The sequence below is a fragment of the Podarcis cretensis genome (genome assembly GCF_951804945.1).
Source record: "Podarcis cretensis genome assembly, chromosome: 1".
Classification (NCBI taxonomy): Eukaryota; Metazoa; Chordata; class Lepidosauria; order Squamata; family Lacertidae; genus Podarcis; species Podarcis cretensis.
Window position 1 is genome coordinate 106,599,593 of NC_137170.1, and position 16,946 is coordinate 106,616,538.

Sequence of the window (16,946 nt, forward strand, 5' to 3'; positions counted from 1 at the left end):
ATGTATTTGAATCACTAGCCTAAGAAGCTGAGAACCCTGTGAGAGATTTTGGACATTTGAAGCAGGGGTTTGTGTGTGTTTGTGTGTGCGTGCATCTGTAAGGGGGAGAGAGAGAGAGACCTGCTTTCGTTTTCTCACATAGCAAAATATTATTTAGTTTAGTTAAGAAAAATGGTGAATAAGGGAAGACATCTGCTTTGTGACTGTGAGAACAGGATGCTGGACTAAGTGGACCTTTGGCCTGGTTCAGCAGACTTCTCCTTATGCTTTTGTTTATTTATTTTTAAAAATCATCCATGAGAATTCTCACTTTAATTTGGGGTGGGGAAAGAGGGCTCGTTTCAAAAATCTCATCATCCCAAAGGCAAATAAAAATTACCCCGACTTTTATAGTTCTCCAAGCATCTGAGATTTTGGATAGTTTTGGGATTACATGTTAAAATGTTGCCCCCACCCCTGTCTGTTCAGCTAAATAAGTAAACAAATTAAGATCAAAGCAAGCATTTGCATACTTCACAAATGCTTTCCCCATGAAACCTGGATAGGTGGAGAAAGAGGAGGGCTCCTTATTGCGACTTCAGTAGATAGACTAGGGTGGAGGCATTTTTTTTAGGGTGGGGAGAATTGCTCTAGAAAGCTATTTCTGCAGTTTGGAATGGTAGGAATTTGGAAGGTGGGGGAATCAGATTATGTTTCAAGGCAACACATGCGCTAGGTAGGTCAATGGGAAAGAGCAATATGAAAAGAAATAAAGGTTGTATTTGCCTGTTCTTGACTGCAAATTCATTTGCCATCTTCAAGTAGGACCTCGATGACTAGGGCAAGTGATGTAGGAGAGTTTTCTTTCATTGGTTCAGGAGAAATGTGATCATTGCATCCCTTGTGCTTGACTAGTACAATCTGTTGGTTATTAAGGTTTGTGGGGAGGAGATTAGGTGTTTGGAACCTTTACAAAGTTCTTTTATGCCCCCTGATGGGTGGTTGGGGGCAATGCAGTTTCAAAAGAGAGATGTGTGTGTGGGGGGAGGGAATGCTTATTTTTTAAAAAGTCCTTAGCCCTGTAAGCTATGTTGACCTGAAGGATGAAGACTTGAGTAAGTTTTTGTCCAGTGAGCTCTTTGAGCAGGAATTCAAATAGGGGGCTTCCGTTCAAATATGGCTTTCCATTCGATTACCAGTCCTCTGCCCATTGCACCAGAGTGGTTGAAATTCTCAGGTATATTCAGAGTAAGAGTGTTTTGGAATGCAAGTTTTGGAGCCTACCAAAGGAAGAAAAGCTACAGGATTCATAGGAGAGAGCTGGTGTGACCAAAATTTTGGACTGGATGTAGGGACACTCAAGTAGACTTTGAATCTGGTCTACGTAGTTCAAGTTCTTATCCAATAAATGACACACGTGTTCCTGGAGACTGTGATTCCAAATTTTTAATGTTCTTTATTAATTTTTCTGTGCAGTGCTTAGTTTTGTCTGTGGTATATAGTTTTACTCTGCTTTTATATAGTTGTTTTTTTTAAGTCTGATGTGAAGGCTGTTCTTCTTTGAATCTGTATTGATGCCCCTCCAATTATATTGTATGTAAAAGAAAAAGATTTAGATGTTATTTTATCTATTAGAAGCAGAATACAAATTTTATAAATGAAGAATGGAATAAATTTACCTCGCTACCCCATTACAATTTTAGACCTACACCCTAAGGGCTTTGTGGACACATCTAGGCAAATGTTCCCTTTTGTTTAAGGCTAAAGCCCCAAACTTTTGTTCTTTAGTTCATTATGTCTAAATTGGTCTTTAGCCATCTAGACTAAAGAAAAATAAAACAAAATATTCCACTTCTTGTCCTCTTGTGGAGTTGTTAACCTTTCTGCAGCAGTGGGTAGGGGATATCCTGGAATCAGCTGTTCCATGTTCTCATTTATGACTCGGTTTATGAGTGGTTTTTCCACCTTCTTTAGAAAAGATTTGTTAGCGACAAGGGAGTGTGTGTGTGTGTTTGTGTCCTCATTGCATTAAAAGTTGGGTTATTTTTAGAAACTAAGGCCATAGTTCTTGGCATAAAACATGTCAATGAATCTCGGAGCACCAAGAGAGTGGAATTTGAAATTTCATTTGTCTGTTTCACATTCTTTGGGGGGGGGGGGACAAAATACGCCTTAATGTTCTGCTGGCATTTGGAACCTCCCTTTGAGCTACTACTTTTCTTCACTTGTAGTAGAATATGAATTTTGATATGAAATTTGGAAAAGGGCAACCAAAACGATAAAAGAGGATGGTGCAATTTCCCATGAGGAAAAGGTTTCAGCACTTGGGACTCTCCAGCATAGAGAAAAAGCGAGTAAGAGGGGATGAGGTAGACGTTTATATAATTACGCATGTGTCAGAGCTGCCTCTAGGTCCCAGCTCACAGACGACCAACGCTAGGCTGTAGTTATGTACAAAAGTCTTTATTGAGGTTCAGTTTCCATTTCAAAGCCGTAGCGCGCAGCTCTACGTCTTAAAGCCTAGACCGGCGAAGTACCGTCTGAGTCTCCTCCCCTATGACACCAGTTTAAGATCCTAGCTCTGCTCCACCTTTTACGCTGCTCTCTCCTCCTCTGGGTCCTCCTGCCCACTGGGGCATTGCCATTTCTGGACTCTTCCGACGCTGAGTCGCTTAGCTCCTCCCCCTCCCTCCGGCGGGCTTTAGGACCCGGTTCCCAATCCTCACTCTCTGCTGTCCCGCGCTCCTGTACATTTGAACTTGCCTCTCGCGCCAACCCAGTGACCTTCCTCCTGACCGTTACACTGCTTCTGTCACTGCTTCCCTCTTCCGGGATACTGGCCGGATCTGACCTGTCCTCCGTTGTCTGACTCCCTGATGGAGGTGTGGTCAGCCCTGCCTTATCTTCTCTCCCTGGTGGGGAATGCACTGGCCCCGATCCTTGGGACTCTTCCCCCCCACTCTGCTCTGGTGGGGAAGCTGGTCCTGATTTCCAACTACTGCTCTGGGAGTCTCTGCTCCCCCCTTGCTCCTGGGGCGTTCCCCTTGGGAACCCCCTACCCCTGGCCACTGGCGCCCCCTTCTGTGAATCTTCCAATTCGCTGGAGAGGCTCGTGGAATCCTTCGGTCCACTGTCCTCTTCTCCTACGCTCCCCTCGGATTCCTCTCCCTCGCTCTCCATCTCCTCTCCTCCCTGTGCCTCTGCTCCTGAACCCCTGACAGCATGGAATGGAAAAAGTGGGTAGAGGAAAGTTTTTTTCAATTTCTCGTAACAACTAGAATTTGTGGACATCCACTGGATGTTGGAAGATTCGGGGCAGATAAAAGAAAGTATCACACAGTTAAACTACGGAGCTCACTTCCACAGGAGGCAGTGGTGGTCACCAATGGTGGATAGCTTTTAAAAAAGGAGTAGGCAAATTCATAGGGAATAAGGCTATCAGTGGCAATATGCACCTGAATACCTGTTGCTGGTAATCACGGGTGTGGAAGGTGGTGTGGTGCTCAGGTCCTGCTTAAAAGATCTTCCAACACAAACTGCTTGGCCAGTTTGAGAACAGGATTCTGGACTAAATGGGCCATTGGCCTGACCCAGCAGTCTCTTGTTAAATAATAATAATAATAATAATAATAATAATAATAATAATATATTATTTGTACCCCGCCCATCTTTCATATACAATGGTACCTCAGGTTAAGTACTTAATTCGTTCCGGAGGTCCGTTCTTAACCTGAAACTGTTCTTAACCTGAAGCACCTCTTTAGCTGATGGGGCCTCCTGCTGCTGCTGCGCCGCCGGAACACGATTTCTGTTCTCATCCTGAAGCAAAGTTCTTAACCCGAGGTACTATTTCTGGGTTATCGGAGTCTGTAATCTGAAGCGTATGTAACCTGAAGCGTATGTAACCCAAGGTACCACTGTAATTATGAAATTATAACTCACCCACACCTGTAGATTAAATACCACCTAAAAACTAGGATTGCAAAGCAGACTGTAATTATGAAATCCTGGTTTGTAAACAGTGCTTAAACCAGAGTTTCCCAGTTTAGACAACACGAGAAACTGTGTTTGAACTAACAGGGAAGTCTTCTGTCAAGCGATGCACACAAGGGGATGAAGGAATGGTTTTGCCTGCTCCTTGTTCCCTCCTCTGGAAATTTTCTAGACTGAATTTTATTTTATTTTATATTTTATATTATTTTAAATGGGCTGTAACTACACAGCCGTTTTTGAAAATTGATCTCTCTCTCTCCATCATCTATCATCTCTCTCTCTCTCTCTTTTCCCCCTCTCCCACACAAGTATTGGCTAGTAGGGTAGAGCGAATAGGGCTGCATTACTCTTCTAGCTTCCAAATGTTGTGCATCGCTGCTGTTTACTGAAGAGTGGGGAGTTCAGCATGGTGTAGGTGAAGCAGTGAATTGACCCTTCTGCTGCTCCAGTATACTGTTGAGCATCCTGCAGCATTACACCTTCCCCTTCTCAGTAACCGGAAGCGCCATGTGGTGTTGGCAAGGCAGGAGACCAACCCGTGTTGCCTTTCTGGCCACTACTGTGTATACCTTTGAGTTTTGTGTAGCAGGAATGGTAGGACTGTGCTACATAGGTGGATGTCACACCCAATGCCCTGCCCATGATGCCACTGGAATGTGTTCCCCACATTCCCATGTGGACCTCCCACCCGATGGCCCTAGAGCATAGTTAACACTGACCATTGTTTGTAACCACAATTAACTGCAGACGGAAGCATAAACTTCCAATCCCCTCCTCATGGTTGCATTGGAGAAGAAGAGAGTCAGTGAACTCAAGTTCACTTCTGTTAACTATGGTTTTGGCCATTTGCCTCCATGCAGAGTGGGAATGATGCCTGTGTAATATTTATCTACCACAACAGGACTGTGTGTTCCAAGGCCCTAGACAATGACAGGTGTTCCACATCAGTGTGGTTTTAGGCTAGAGGCAGGTCACTCCCTAGAAAGCCCTTAGCCAATGGGTAAGGCTAAAGCACATTTTAGGAAATGCTTTCTGTTCTTATGTTGTGCAGAAGAGCAAGCACTGCTTTTTTAAAAAAAGTTAATTTGCTTTGGGAAATGAAAAGGATGTATGGAGTGTTTTGAAGATAAATTGTAAGGATATACTCCCTGAGATTTCTTTTAACAAATGCACTTTCACCCTCTTATTACTGGTTGCAAATTGCAGTTTGGACAGGCTCATACCATAACATTTTCTGATCATTAATAGAAAGCATTCCATTGCTGCCAAAATAATACAGGATTTCTTGACAATTAGACTAAACACGGCAACATTGTGTATCTATTGAAGAACTCCCAAGAAGATTCTTCAAACTAAGGAGGGGACGATCTTTTGTTCACAACTGGTTTCACTATTCCAATTTTTAGTATGCAGAAAAAATGGACTAATTTTATTGTTTGCTATTATCACTTTGAAGTCTGCTTGTAAACCATTTTGTAGCTGGACTTCATCTCATGTACTCTGAAGCCAAGTTTAAACTCTGTTATTTCCCAGCTTGTAGCTCCCAAGCTTTGGCCTATTGATTTAGCTGACAAGGCATTTTTTGTTTGTGTTAAATATTTATAACCTGGCTTTTGAACACACAATCCCTAAGGTGGCTGAAAACAAATTAAACCAATAACTTATTTCTTTTCTAAATTTATATCTTGCTTTTCCACCAAGCCAACAGATTCCAACACTTAATAGTGGCCATAAACAAACAAACTTATCAGGCCAAAGGCCTGTCAGAATACAGACGAGGGCAGTGCATGACCCCTTCTTGGCTGGGTGAAGTTGTAGGGAGGATTTCTGCAACTTTTGTGGAATGCCCACAAGAATCACAGCACTTTAGGGCAGGGGTCAGCAAACATTTTCAGCAGGGGGCCGGTCCACTGTCCCCCAGATCTTGTGGGTGGCTGGACTATGTTATTTGGGGGGGGGAATGAATGAATTCCTATGCCCCACAAATAACCCAGAGATGCATTTTAAATAAAAGCACACATTCCACTCATATAAAAACATGCTGATTCTCAGACCGGATTTATAAGGTGATTGGGCTGAATCCTACCCATGCTTTAAGGTGTGTAGGGGCACTTACAAGGTGAGGAGGTGGTCTTTCCATCTTTCTCCTTTGTCTTTTCAGTTTTTTAATCCAGAGATGGGGATCCTACAGTTCTCTCCAGATGTTATTGACCTTCCATGCTGGCTGGTGCTGATGAGAACTGGAGTTTTAAGTACACCTTGGAGAGCCACAGGTTCCTCATCCTTGCTTTAAAAACATGCATGCCATGATCAGCATGTAGCTGCTTGGTTGCTTTAAAAACCTCTTAAGATTGGTGCATTGAATGATGCTGCAGGATAGCATGATATAATTCCCAGGAGCATTGTATGGAGAAAAAATTATGGTTGCCCTGTAGCTGCTGAGAATGCCTTCTCTCTAGTTTCTGCCAAGTAATGACATACATTGACTAGTTGGATATTGACTAGACAAAGAGGATGTCCTTTCCCGAAGAGCTTAAGACCCAGGCAAACTTATATGAGAGAATGGTCCAGTAGCCTGTGAAGCAGCTGTAACATGGGAGCCTCATGAGTCCTATATCTAACCCTAGTCAGTAGTGTTGAAATTTCTAAATGCTCTTCATTCAAAGGCAGCCCTGCATAAGATGTAACCAAAGTATGTGTTGCCAGGGCCATGTCTGACCTCTCAGGGAATGGGCACTGTTGACACTCTAACCCCTATGTGCAAAAGTACTGTGGAAATGTGGGCTTCTGGGTTCAGAGATGAATGCTTCAAGGGGACTGTAACACCGTTCAAGGTAAGTTGAGCCCCTCTTCTCTGCCCTACCTTTCTGCTGCTGAGGAGCACCTCTATTTTGTCTTGTTTGAGCTTCCTTGGATTTAGGTGGAAGTGAGAGCAGGAGGGGGTCAGGTTTCACCTGCATACTGGTTACACCAAGTCCCAAATATAAGAATAAAACATACAGCAATTAAGATTTTACATACTTGCCTGGGAGAAGAAAGCCTGAGCAAAGAAAAGAACCCTAAAAGAAAATGGTTGCCAGGCAAGCATGTTTTGCAGTGGTATTCCATAGACATGGTGCCAGAATGGTTTAGCTTTCAAAGGTGGAACCATTTACGGTTGTCCATATAATGTAATAGCAACCATAATCCATTGACATCAGCACTGTACTAAGAAGTGAAGTAAAAAAAGGCAGATACCAAGGAGTTTACGATCTCATTTGCTTACTTTCGGTGAACGTGCTGTCTTCTGTTGAATTAGTAGGAATGCAAATTGCCCGTGTACAGTTGTTCCTTCAGGTAAAGCAAACCTGTCAGCCAATTTTTGAGAAATAAGTGGTGTGCTATAAATATGATTTCCTGGTGGAGAAGATGGAGAATTGTTTCTTCTGTAGCATGGTTGAACTTCACATGTTCAGTATCTGTATTTCACCAGCCCCCACCAACCCTGTCACCTTGAATACACATTCACTTTTTTCAAATGTGAAAGTGATATCTTTGGGTGAAATGGGTAAGTACTAGAGTTCTTCTCATCGGCCCAGAAGATATAGATATAGATTTAGAATTCTCTTCACTATAGAACCTTTGCGCATTTAGGCATGGAAACTCATTTTTTTAGAGAAACAATTGTTGGCTCTGTTTTATTTGCAGAGTGCGTCAGTGTTTTGAAGTTAGAGGTTCAGTGTAATTGGATAGAGATTATTCTTAGATTTGGATTAAGGCAACTGATTTCAAATCTTGGGACATTCAGCAGCTGTCAGAGATTTGCTGCGCCAAAAAAAGTCATTGAGTGCTCTGTGTACATTGGCCTGATTTTCATTTCATGGAGGAAGGAATACAAATGTAGCTTATTAATAAGGAAGCACTCGTCACTCTGTTTTGAACATTATGAGATTACTTATGGTTACAATGAATATTTGCATGTGATTTGTGTCCCCCTGGTTTTTTGTTTTTACGTCATGCCATATCCTGCCAGGTAGGACACGGGTGGCACTGTGGGTTAAACCACTGTGTCACTTGGGTTTGCCGATCGAAAGGTCAGCAGTTCGAGACCCCGCGATGGGGTGAGCTCCTGTTGTTCAGTCCCAGCTCCTGCCAACCTAGCAGTTCGAAAGCATGCAGTGCAAGTAGATGAATAGGTACCGCTCTGGTGGGAAGGTAAACGACGTTTCCGTGCACTGCTCTGACTTTGGCAGGAGGGGCTTAGTCATGCTGGCCACATGATCCAGAAATACTTTCTGCAAAAGCAGACGGGCGCCCGCTCCCTCGGCCTGTAAAGCGAGATGAGCGCCGCAGCCCTAGAGTCATTCGCAACAGGACTAATTGTCAGGGGTACCTTTACCTTTATATCCTGCCAGGATAAGACAGTGAGACTGGTGTGTGTCCATTGACACTTGGCCTTTTCTACATAGGCTCAAGCACAGACAATCCTGAGTATTTATTGGTGCTGATCTCTGAGTGTGTTTATTAAATCATTTCCCCCTTTCTCTTGAAAGCTGAGAACAAAGTATTTGTTATTGCAAGAGGTAGGTCTTTTGTCATACATTCGAGTTTCACTTTGTAATATTAACAGTAAGAATGGGAAATCAGTTCAGAGCACCCTGAGACTGTCTCCAGTAATGTAACTCAAGTCATCTGCTACCTGCCAAGTCACCTTACTCAGGTTTTACATTTCCTCCCACTTTCCCCAGTGATGTGACCTTTAATTGTTCTTTTACTACTAGTTAAATGATTTTCAAATTGGGCTAGGCTTGGTTCAGACAAAAGAATTCATGTTTTTCTGGGAGCATTACTAGTCTGTATTCAGTGCAGATCTCCCCGGAGTGTATTTAGCCTTCACAGTGATCGGAAAACTCCCGCAAAAGCTCAGACTTCCAGATCTCTTCATTTGCAAACCAAAATGAAACAAAAGGAGTTGAAAGAGTTCTGCAGAAAGGAAACGAGAGTGGAGGGAATGGCTTTGCAGACAGCTGTAAACAAGTTCGAGCAAACAGTATTCCCATCAGAATAATGTGCTCTCAACAGCTACTATTTTAGAATAGTTATCTTGTCTGCTCTAGGGAAGTTGGCAGGAAAGTCATGCTTTCGTTATATGAGTTTCTAACTAACTATTACATTTTATGGATTATGCATGCCGGGTTTATGATTCAGTGAGCAGTTTCCCACATGGTTGGTCAAAGAAGCTTTATGCACCAGGGAGCAATAATGTGAAACTTTCAATTTCTTCTGTTAGCTTCTTCGAAGATGATTTTCACATTGCAGATGATTCATGGAAACAACAATTCTAACTCATTTGAACCACTGTGCCATCTCATCAGGTGTGAGTGACCTTGGCAGTTATGGCTGTGGGCAGCAACAGTTTTAGGGGCAATGGAAACACTTTTTAGGAACCTAAGAAGAATGTGATGGATCAGGCCAATGACTCATCTAGACCAACATCCTGTTCTCTCAGTGGCCAGCCAGATGCCTATGGGAAGCATGCAAGCAGGATCACACCCCCTTCCAGTAGTCTCTAGCAATTGGTACTCAGAAGCAATTCTGCCTCTGACCACTGCTATGGTCAGAAAAATATATATCTTTGCCTACATAATAGATTACCCATGGAAGGCTTGGGCTGTTGTTCTGGAAAAGAAGCCCATTGTGTGGTTTATCCAAAAAGATGAGCATTTTGTTTACATCTAGGACATATTAGCAATTTGGGATGTTGGTGGTCAAGATACCTACCTGTTATTTAGGGTTGATGATGATGTAATAATGCATAATAATAATAATAATACATGTAATATTTTAGGGTTTTTTTGCTGGTCTGTTGTATGCTGTGCTACTAAATTGTTTGGCTGCTGTTTGGTTTTCTTCTTTTTGGATTCTTTTGGGCTGAAGAGTGAGAGACCAAATGCTTGAAACAAAGAAAAAAAAAGTAAACAAGAATAGTGAAAATGGCAATGTAGTGAACATTTAATGCTCTCAGTTCTTGAAATAAATTGTGTATCACTTCTCTTCCTCTCATGTACAAATGCATCTTCCAGCTGTGACCATGGTTATAAGTTGTTGACATTAGAACTAACCATAAAAGGTACTATGGTTTGCTTTTAATGAGGCTTTAAATTTCAAACCCTTCTGAAACTCTGGATTCAGTTCCTAGTTAGCATCAACCATGGCAGTGCCTTCTGTATTACATTATGTAGGTCTGTAACCTAAAGGCATACTCTAAGGTTCTGTTTGGACATTATGCCTGAATAGGGAAAGGCGACATGGTTGACACCCTCAAGGTCTGTGCATCCAGCCCTGGCCCCAATGTACACAACGCCTACATACACAACACAACAAAAACCCTGCTAGATTAGACCAAATGCTCATCTAGTCCAGCATCTTGTTCCTGCAGTGGTCAACCAAATACCTGTGGGATGCCCACAAAGAGGACATGAGCACAACAGCAGTCTTTGTGATCCCCAAAAACTGGTATTCAGAGACATAGTGCATCTGGTACTAGAAGTAATATACTGTAGCCCTCGAGATTAGTAGTCATTCATAACCTCATTGTGGTAGAGACTTCCATAACTTACTAGCTGCTGAATGAAGACGTGCAATGAAGGGGTCGTCTAGGTGTGTTTGGCTGAGCTTGCTTAGAAGTCTCCGGGAGAGCAGGAGCACTGCATTATCAGGGTTCCTTATCACAACGAAACTTCTAAATGTGTATCAGCCATATACTTTAAAGCCCCATTCAGACCTTTCCCTCAATATGGGAAGGTTTGTGGTGAAATAGGTGTGGTTGACACATATGGGAATGCTGGGAGCAGGGCTAGTGTTCATGGCCTGCAGATCCTACTTATGCTGCATAACACCTGAGTAACGGGCCTTTCCAAAGTATGTTGCTTTATGTGAGAAGAAAAAAAGTGGACTCTTCTTCTAGAGTTGGCTTTGTTTGTTTGCCCACATGCTACTCTTGATTATCTAGGTTGGCTATTCAAAAAGGGATGAGCATTTATTTTTCTGCTTGCTTAAAAACACAGACATATGCATGCACACATGGGGGGGGGATGAAAATAGCCATAGAACTATTCTGAGGAATTAAAATGGTGCAAGGTGTTAACCAGTTAGTGCTGACCTGCAGCCACCTTATGCTGCAGACTTGCATAAGTCACGATTTCTAAGCATTTACTAGATTTGCCTTTCACACAAGCTTTAGATTTCCACACGTGACTTATTTCTTTTTAATTATCTTAGTCTCCACTTCTTATGTGCTAGCAAATTATTAGGATGCATGGGCATAAAGGTGGAATGATGTGACAAAGGAAAAGGGATGTAAGTTATAGAGTATGCCAACAGGCTCAGTCATAAGTCGATATTAAACATTGTGTAATTTGTGAACCACTGCTTTAAAGAAACAATGGATCTCTCTGTTTTAGTCTTCAGGATATGGTTATCAGTATTTAGCATTCACTGGGTGTTGATAATCGGTAGATATGAATATGATAAGCATATTAATGTGCAGGATTTGATGTTGACATAAAATGGTGTGTGGTATTATAATTCAGCTTTATGAATTTAATCCATATTTACAGAAGATAAGCAAACACTTAAAATAAATACTGTACCAAAGCAGCACATAGTGCTGGAATCATAGTCACACTATGCAGTTATGAGATTAGCATATGAACAAAAGAAGATTTTTGAAGCTCTTAGCCATGCTACAGGAAACAAAAACGCAAATCTTATTGTAGGATGTTGTTGTTGTTTAGTCGTTTAGTCGTGTCCGACTCTTCGTGACCCCATGGACCAGAGAATGCCAGGCACTCCTGTCCTCCACTGCCCCCCGCAGCTTGGTCAGACTCATGCTGGTAACCTCGAAAACACTATCCAACCATGTCGCCCTCTTCTCCTTGTGCCCTCCATCTTTCCTAACATCAGGGTCTTCTCCAGGGAGTCTTCTCTTCTCATGAGGTGGCCAAAGTACTGGAGCCTCAGCTTCACAATCTGTCCTTCCAGTGAGCACTCAGGGCTGATTTCCTTCAGAATGGAGAGGTTTGATCTTCTTGCAGTCCATGGGACTCTCAAGAGTCTCCTCCAGCACCGTAATTCAAAAGCATCAATTCTTCGGCGATCAGCCTTCTTTATGGTCCAGCTCTCACTTCCATACATCACTACTGGGAAAACCATAGCTTTAACTATACGGACCTTTGTTGGCAAGGTGATGTCTCTACTTCTCAAGATGCTGTCTAGGCCTGTCATTGCCCTTCTCCCAAGAAGCAGGCGTCTTTTAATTTCGTGGCTGCTGTCACCATCTGCAGTGATCATGGAGCCCAAGAAAGTAATTAGGATGTAACTCATGTTTATTGCCTTAAGCTTGGACATAGAGTCGAAGGCTGCTCTGAAGTCAATGAAGCTGGGCAGAGGGAGACAGTGTTCTTTTGAGTTCAGTGAGGGTTAATCTTACATTAAGGATTGCAGCCTCAGTTCACAAGCACCAGTGTATAGGTGTTCAAACTGGGGTGCAGTGCTAGGAAGGTGTCATTTTGGTGTAGCAGTGTGGGACAGGCCTGCTATGACAGGAACAGTCACTGACTCCAGATGTGATTTGGTATAGATGTTATCCAAAACTTCCTGTCTCGTGTCACAAAACTGATATATATGAATGGGAGATATGATTTCCCCTCCAGTATGTCACTTTACAGATCATTTTTATCTGTAGATATATATATATATATATATATATATATATATATATATATATATAGTCCAGTAGCACCTTAGAGACCAACTAAGTTTGCTCTTTGTATGAGCTTTCGTGTGCATGCACACTTCTTCAGATTTATGTGGAAATGGTTTCCATTTGGTTGTGTACTTTTTGATGTGTTTTATTTATTGTTTATGACTTCTGTTATGTTTGTAATTATGTAAATCTTGTCATGTTGTAAGCTGAACATAGTTTCAGCTATGGAAAGGCGACATACAAATAAAATGATGATGATGATGATGTGAACTTTCACATGTCTATTGTGGGCATATCCACACTAGAGAGTGGCTGGGGAAACCCAGCCAGATGGGTGGGGTACAAATAATAAATTATTATTATTATTATTAGAGACAAACTACCTATTCTAACCACCTCCTCAAACTACATCTGTTCAGATTTTGGGAGACTGGGAATGGTGAGAAAGAAGGGAATGACAGATTACAGTGAATTTACATGGATAATGGTGACACTCTTCCTGCATAGCATGGCACCAAGGCTTCACTAAGGCAAGCAACTCTACATTGCCTTCTCAGATGTACACATCTGTTAGACTGAGTTGCGAGGGCCAAACTATATGTTGTGTGCAAATGTGGCTAGCAATTGTCTGATAGCTCAGAGGAAGGGACCAGTTAGGAATGGGCAAATGGGAGGTGTGTACTTAATTCTTTCTCGTGCTCTAGCATTCCCCTCTGCCGTCAGCTCCATTGGCTTTAAGGGCATTCTTGCAAGGGAGAAGCACTATTGCAGGGCAGTATTCAGCACGGAAATGGTTAATTGCCCTCCTGTGTGCTTCTAAACTCTCCTTCCAAAAGTGTCATAAAAAAAAAGGTTGCTAGTTACTCTTATCAGAAGGTACTTATTCCAGTGTTTCTGTAAATTGGAGGAAGGATCAGAGGTGGAGGAGAATTTTGTTTGGTCCTTGTTGCTAAGTGACCTGATCTAATCTGGACATGAATCAGACCATAGTTATCCATTTTTCCTGCATCTCTGAATTTTGCAATACCTTTTTTCTTTTTTAAACTGTGAGAACCATACAAAAATGTGTAAAAGAATAATTGCATATTCTTGAATAAAATATGCGTAGAAATGCATAAATTGAGATGAAATATGCATCAAAATCATATTTATCTAGTGATGTATTATGTAATTTGTTGTTGTTTAGTCAACAAAGGAAGGAAGGAAGGAAGGAAGGAAGGAGACAGAAAATGAACTCAGAGCTTGTATCTTGAAGTTGGTAGCGGAAAGCTCTTTCTCATGCAAAGTTTTTTCATGGCACACATAATTATCCTATGGTATTAATTGAAACAGGAGGAGGTGACAGAGCTGTTAACTTGCATAACTGTGGCTCATTTTTAATTATGACATGTTTAGTTTTTTCAGAGCGTTTAGACTCCGGGCCCTTTATTCCAGTTTCTGACACCTAAAGAAACTGAAGATAAAATATTAATTAAATGAAAACAGCAAGCGAATTGTGGCACGTTCAGTTATGGTATCTAGCTATAATGCATATCTAGTAACTGTTTGGATGGCTAACCATTATTCTTCTCCCCTACAGGAAAGATTTCAAGTCAAGAATCCTCCACACACATATATCCAGAAATTAAAAGGCTATCTCGATCCAGCTGTAACTAGGAAGGTAAGAGATTTTATTTTGTAAATGTTTGAATCCCCCCCCCCATTTTCATTTAGGAGTAGTATATAAAATCAGCCAAATGAAGCAATTGACCAGGTGTGGGGAACTTTTGGGCTTTTGGATGTTGCTGAACTGCAGCTCCCCCGAAACCCAAGACCAAGCACAAGCACGGCCAACTGTCAGTGGTAATAGGAATTGTAGTTCAGCAATGTCTGGAGTGCAAAAAATAATTATGCTGGAGATGAGAGGGGTGAAGGTGTTAACATTTTTTTAATGCTGCCTACCTCTTCTATGGGATGCGGGTGGTGCTGTGGGTTAAACCACATAGCCTAGGACTTGCCGATCAGAAGGTTGGCGGTTCGAATCCCTGCGACGGGGTGAACTCCCGTTGCTCGGTCCCTGCTCCTGCCAAGCTAGCAGTTCGAAAGCACGTCAAAGTGCAAGTAGATAAATAGGTACTGCTCTGGCGGGAAGGTAAACAGAGTTTCCGTGCACTGCTCTGGTTCACCAGAAGCGGCTTAGTCATGCTGGCCACATGACCCGGAAGCTGTACGCCGGCTCTTTCGGCCAAAAAAGCAACATGAACGCCACAACCCCAGAATCGGTCACAACTGGACCTAATGGTTGGGGTCCCTTTACCTTTACCTTTACCTCTTCTATGCACTGACCCTCAGCCCTGCACATTTGAAAATATGGAAAGCTTGCATGCTGGGGGACATTGTTGGGAGAAGGGCTCACTTCAGCCTTCTTCTAGACTTGTTAATGCCTTATGTGCATTTATATTTTTATAAATATATATTTATATATTTATATTTATATATTTTATATTTTTAACAGAGGCATTCAAACATTCATTCTTCTCTCCCACAGCTTTTTCTCCTTTCCCCCAAAGATAACTTTTGTAATTTTTATGTACACTGCTTCGAGACTTAGGTGATTAAGAGCTATATAAATGCAAGCAAGCGAGACCTGTACCCAGGAAATGTCTAGTCAAAACTTCACCACCTGATTCTGCTGACATGATGGAATAAATGGGGCATTCTTTTATATCAAAAGGCAGGTCCCATCAGGGTTTAGAAGAGTTTGTCTTCCTTGCATATTTTTTTTTAAGTGAAAAGTTTACATTTCATTTTACAGTTGCATGGCTGGTTGGGCATTGAAGGATGTCTTTGCAGGTCAGTGGGCAAAGAATTGATGGGTATTACAAACCCAGTAGACCTCTGGCATAAGTTGAAATGAAAGTGGTTTGGCACAAGGTTCATGGGTTGCAGAACACAGCACCTGTAGGCTGCAAGTTAAAATCTAGTATAGATCCAGTAGCACACAGGCAGGTAGTGTTGTGCTTTAGGGATTGGTGTTACATGAATCCTACCTTGTTGTTACCCAGATAGCAACCTGGAAGTTTAATTCTGCACTAGCGGGAGCTTTTAGAACATTTTTAAGGGTTACTCACATAGAGCAGTTATCCAGTTGTGAGGTTATTGAAGTGTGGATTACTGAGGCCATAGCTGAGGAAGCAGCTGGTTGTGGACCTGGGCCTCTAGTGTCAGCAGAGATTCAAGGAGAACCTCCAGTTTATTCACCTGCTCCTTCAAAGGGAGTTCTGCCCCTTCTAGAACAGGCTGTCTCTCTTAATTTCTGGATTTGGGAACTAACTGTCCACAGCAACTCAGCCTTATCAGGATTCGCTCTCAGTTTCTTGGTCCTCATCCAGCTCATCACAGCTTCTGGGCACTGTTCTGTCACTTAAGCTTGTCCTGCTCCAGGTGGATTGGAGGGAGAGAGCACAATAAAACACATTTGCCATGTGTGTACAGATCATGCAGTAAAATGTGTAGCTAATTGTAACTATTACCCATATAGCATAGTATAGGAGAGAAGGTTAAATAGTCAGGATGAAATATTGGATAGCTTTGGAGAAAGTGTTGTGTAAAAGATATATTTTGATTTCTAAATGTATTTAATATACTATAAGTTTATTTGTACTGGAAATTGTATGGGGTGTGTGTGTGTGTATGTGTGTACACACACACACACACACAAAACTGGTTGTCTGATTAATAGAGTAATTCTTCAGAATTTAAACTTAATATGCATCTTAATGACTTATGTATTCCCCCTGTCATGGGAGTGTGAAGGTTTTATATACCATCTACCTTAATCTAAATATCACACTTAGGCATTGTTTTCTCTCCTTGCAAATTATAGAAATTTAGGAGAAGAGTTCAAGAATCTACACAAGTATTACGAGAACTAGAAATTTCTTTAAGAACCAATCACATTGGGTAAGAATGATTTATTTTATTTTATTTTACCATTGTTGACGTTTGGGCAAAAGACATTTCTCACAACCTGTCTAAAGCTGTAGCACCCTGCTTGTGGTTAACGCTTAGCTGGAATGAAATATTCAACGCAGCAATAGAGAAATTAAAATAATAATTTATTTGTCAGACAAATGGTATATGGTTACCAAAGCTCTGCCCCTTCCAGCCCTGATGGCCAGCACTTATATTTCCTCAGCCCAGCCCCCTTGCTCCTCCTTTGGCTGCCTCTGTCCAATCAGCCTGGTTG

At 41.9% G+C, this 16,946-nt stretch overlaps 1 protein-coding gene across 5 annotated transcripts in view; it reads left to right on the forward strand.

Annotated features, from left to right (window-relative positions):
- Nucleotides 1–16,946, forward strand: part of FMNL2 (formin like 2) — a 192,956-nt gene that overhangs the window by 115,330 nt on the left and 60,680 nt on the right. For all 5 annotated transcript variants that reach the window (XM_079993242.1, XM_079993244.1, XM_079993243.1 and 2 more), the window contains exons 3-4: nucleotides 14,298–14,378; nucleotides 16,584–16,660. In XM_079993242.1, coding sequence (XP_079849368.1) covers nucleotides 14,298–14,378; nucleotides 16,584–16,660 — 158 coding nt within the window. The remainder of the gene's footprint in view (nucleotides 1–14,297; nucleotides 14,379–16,583; nucleotides 16,661–16,946) is intronic.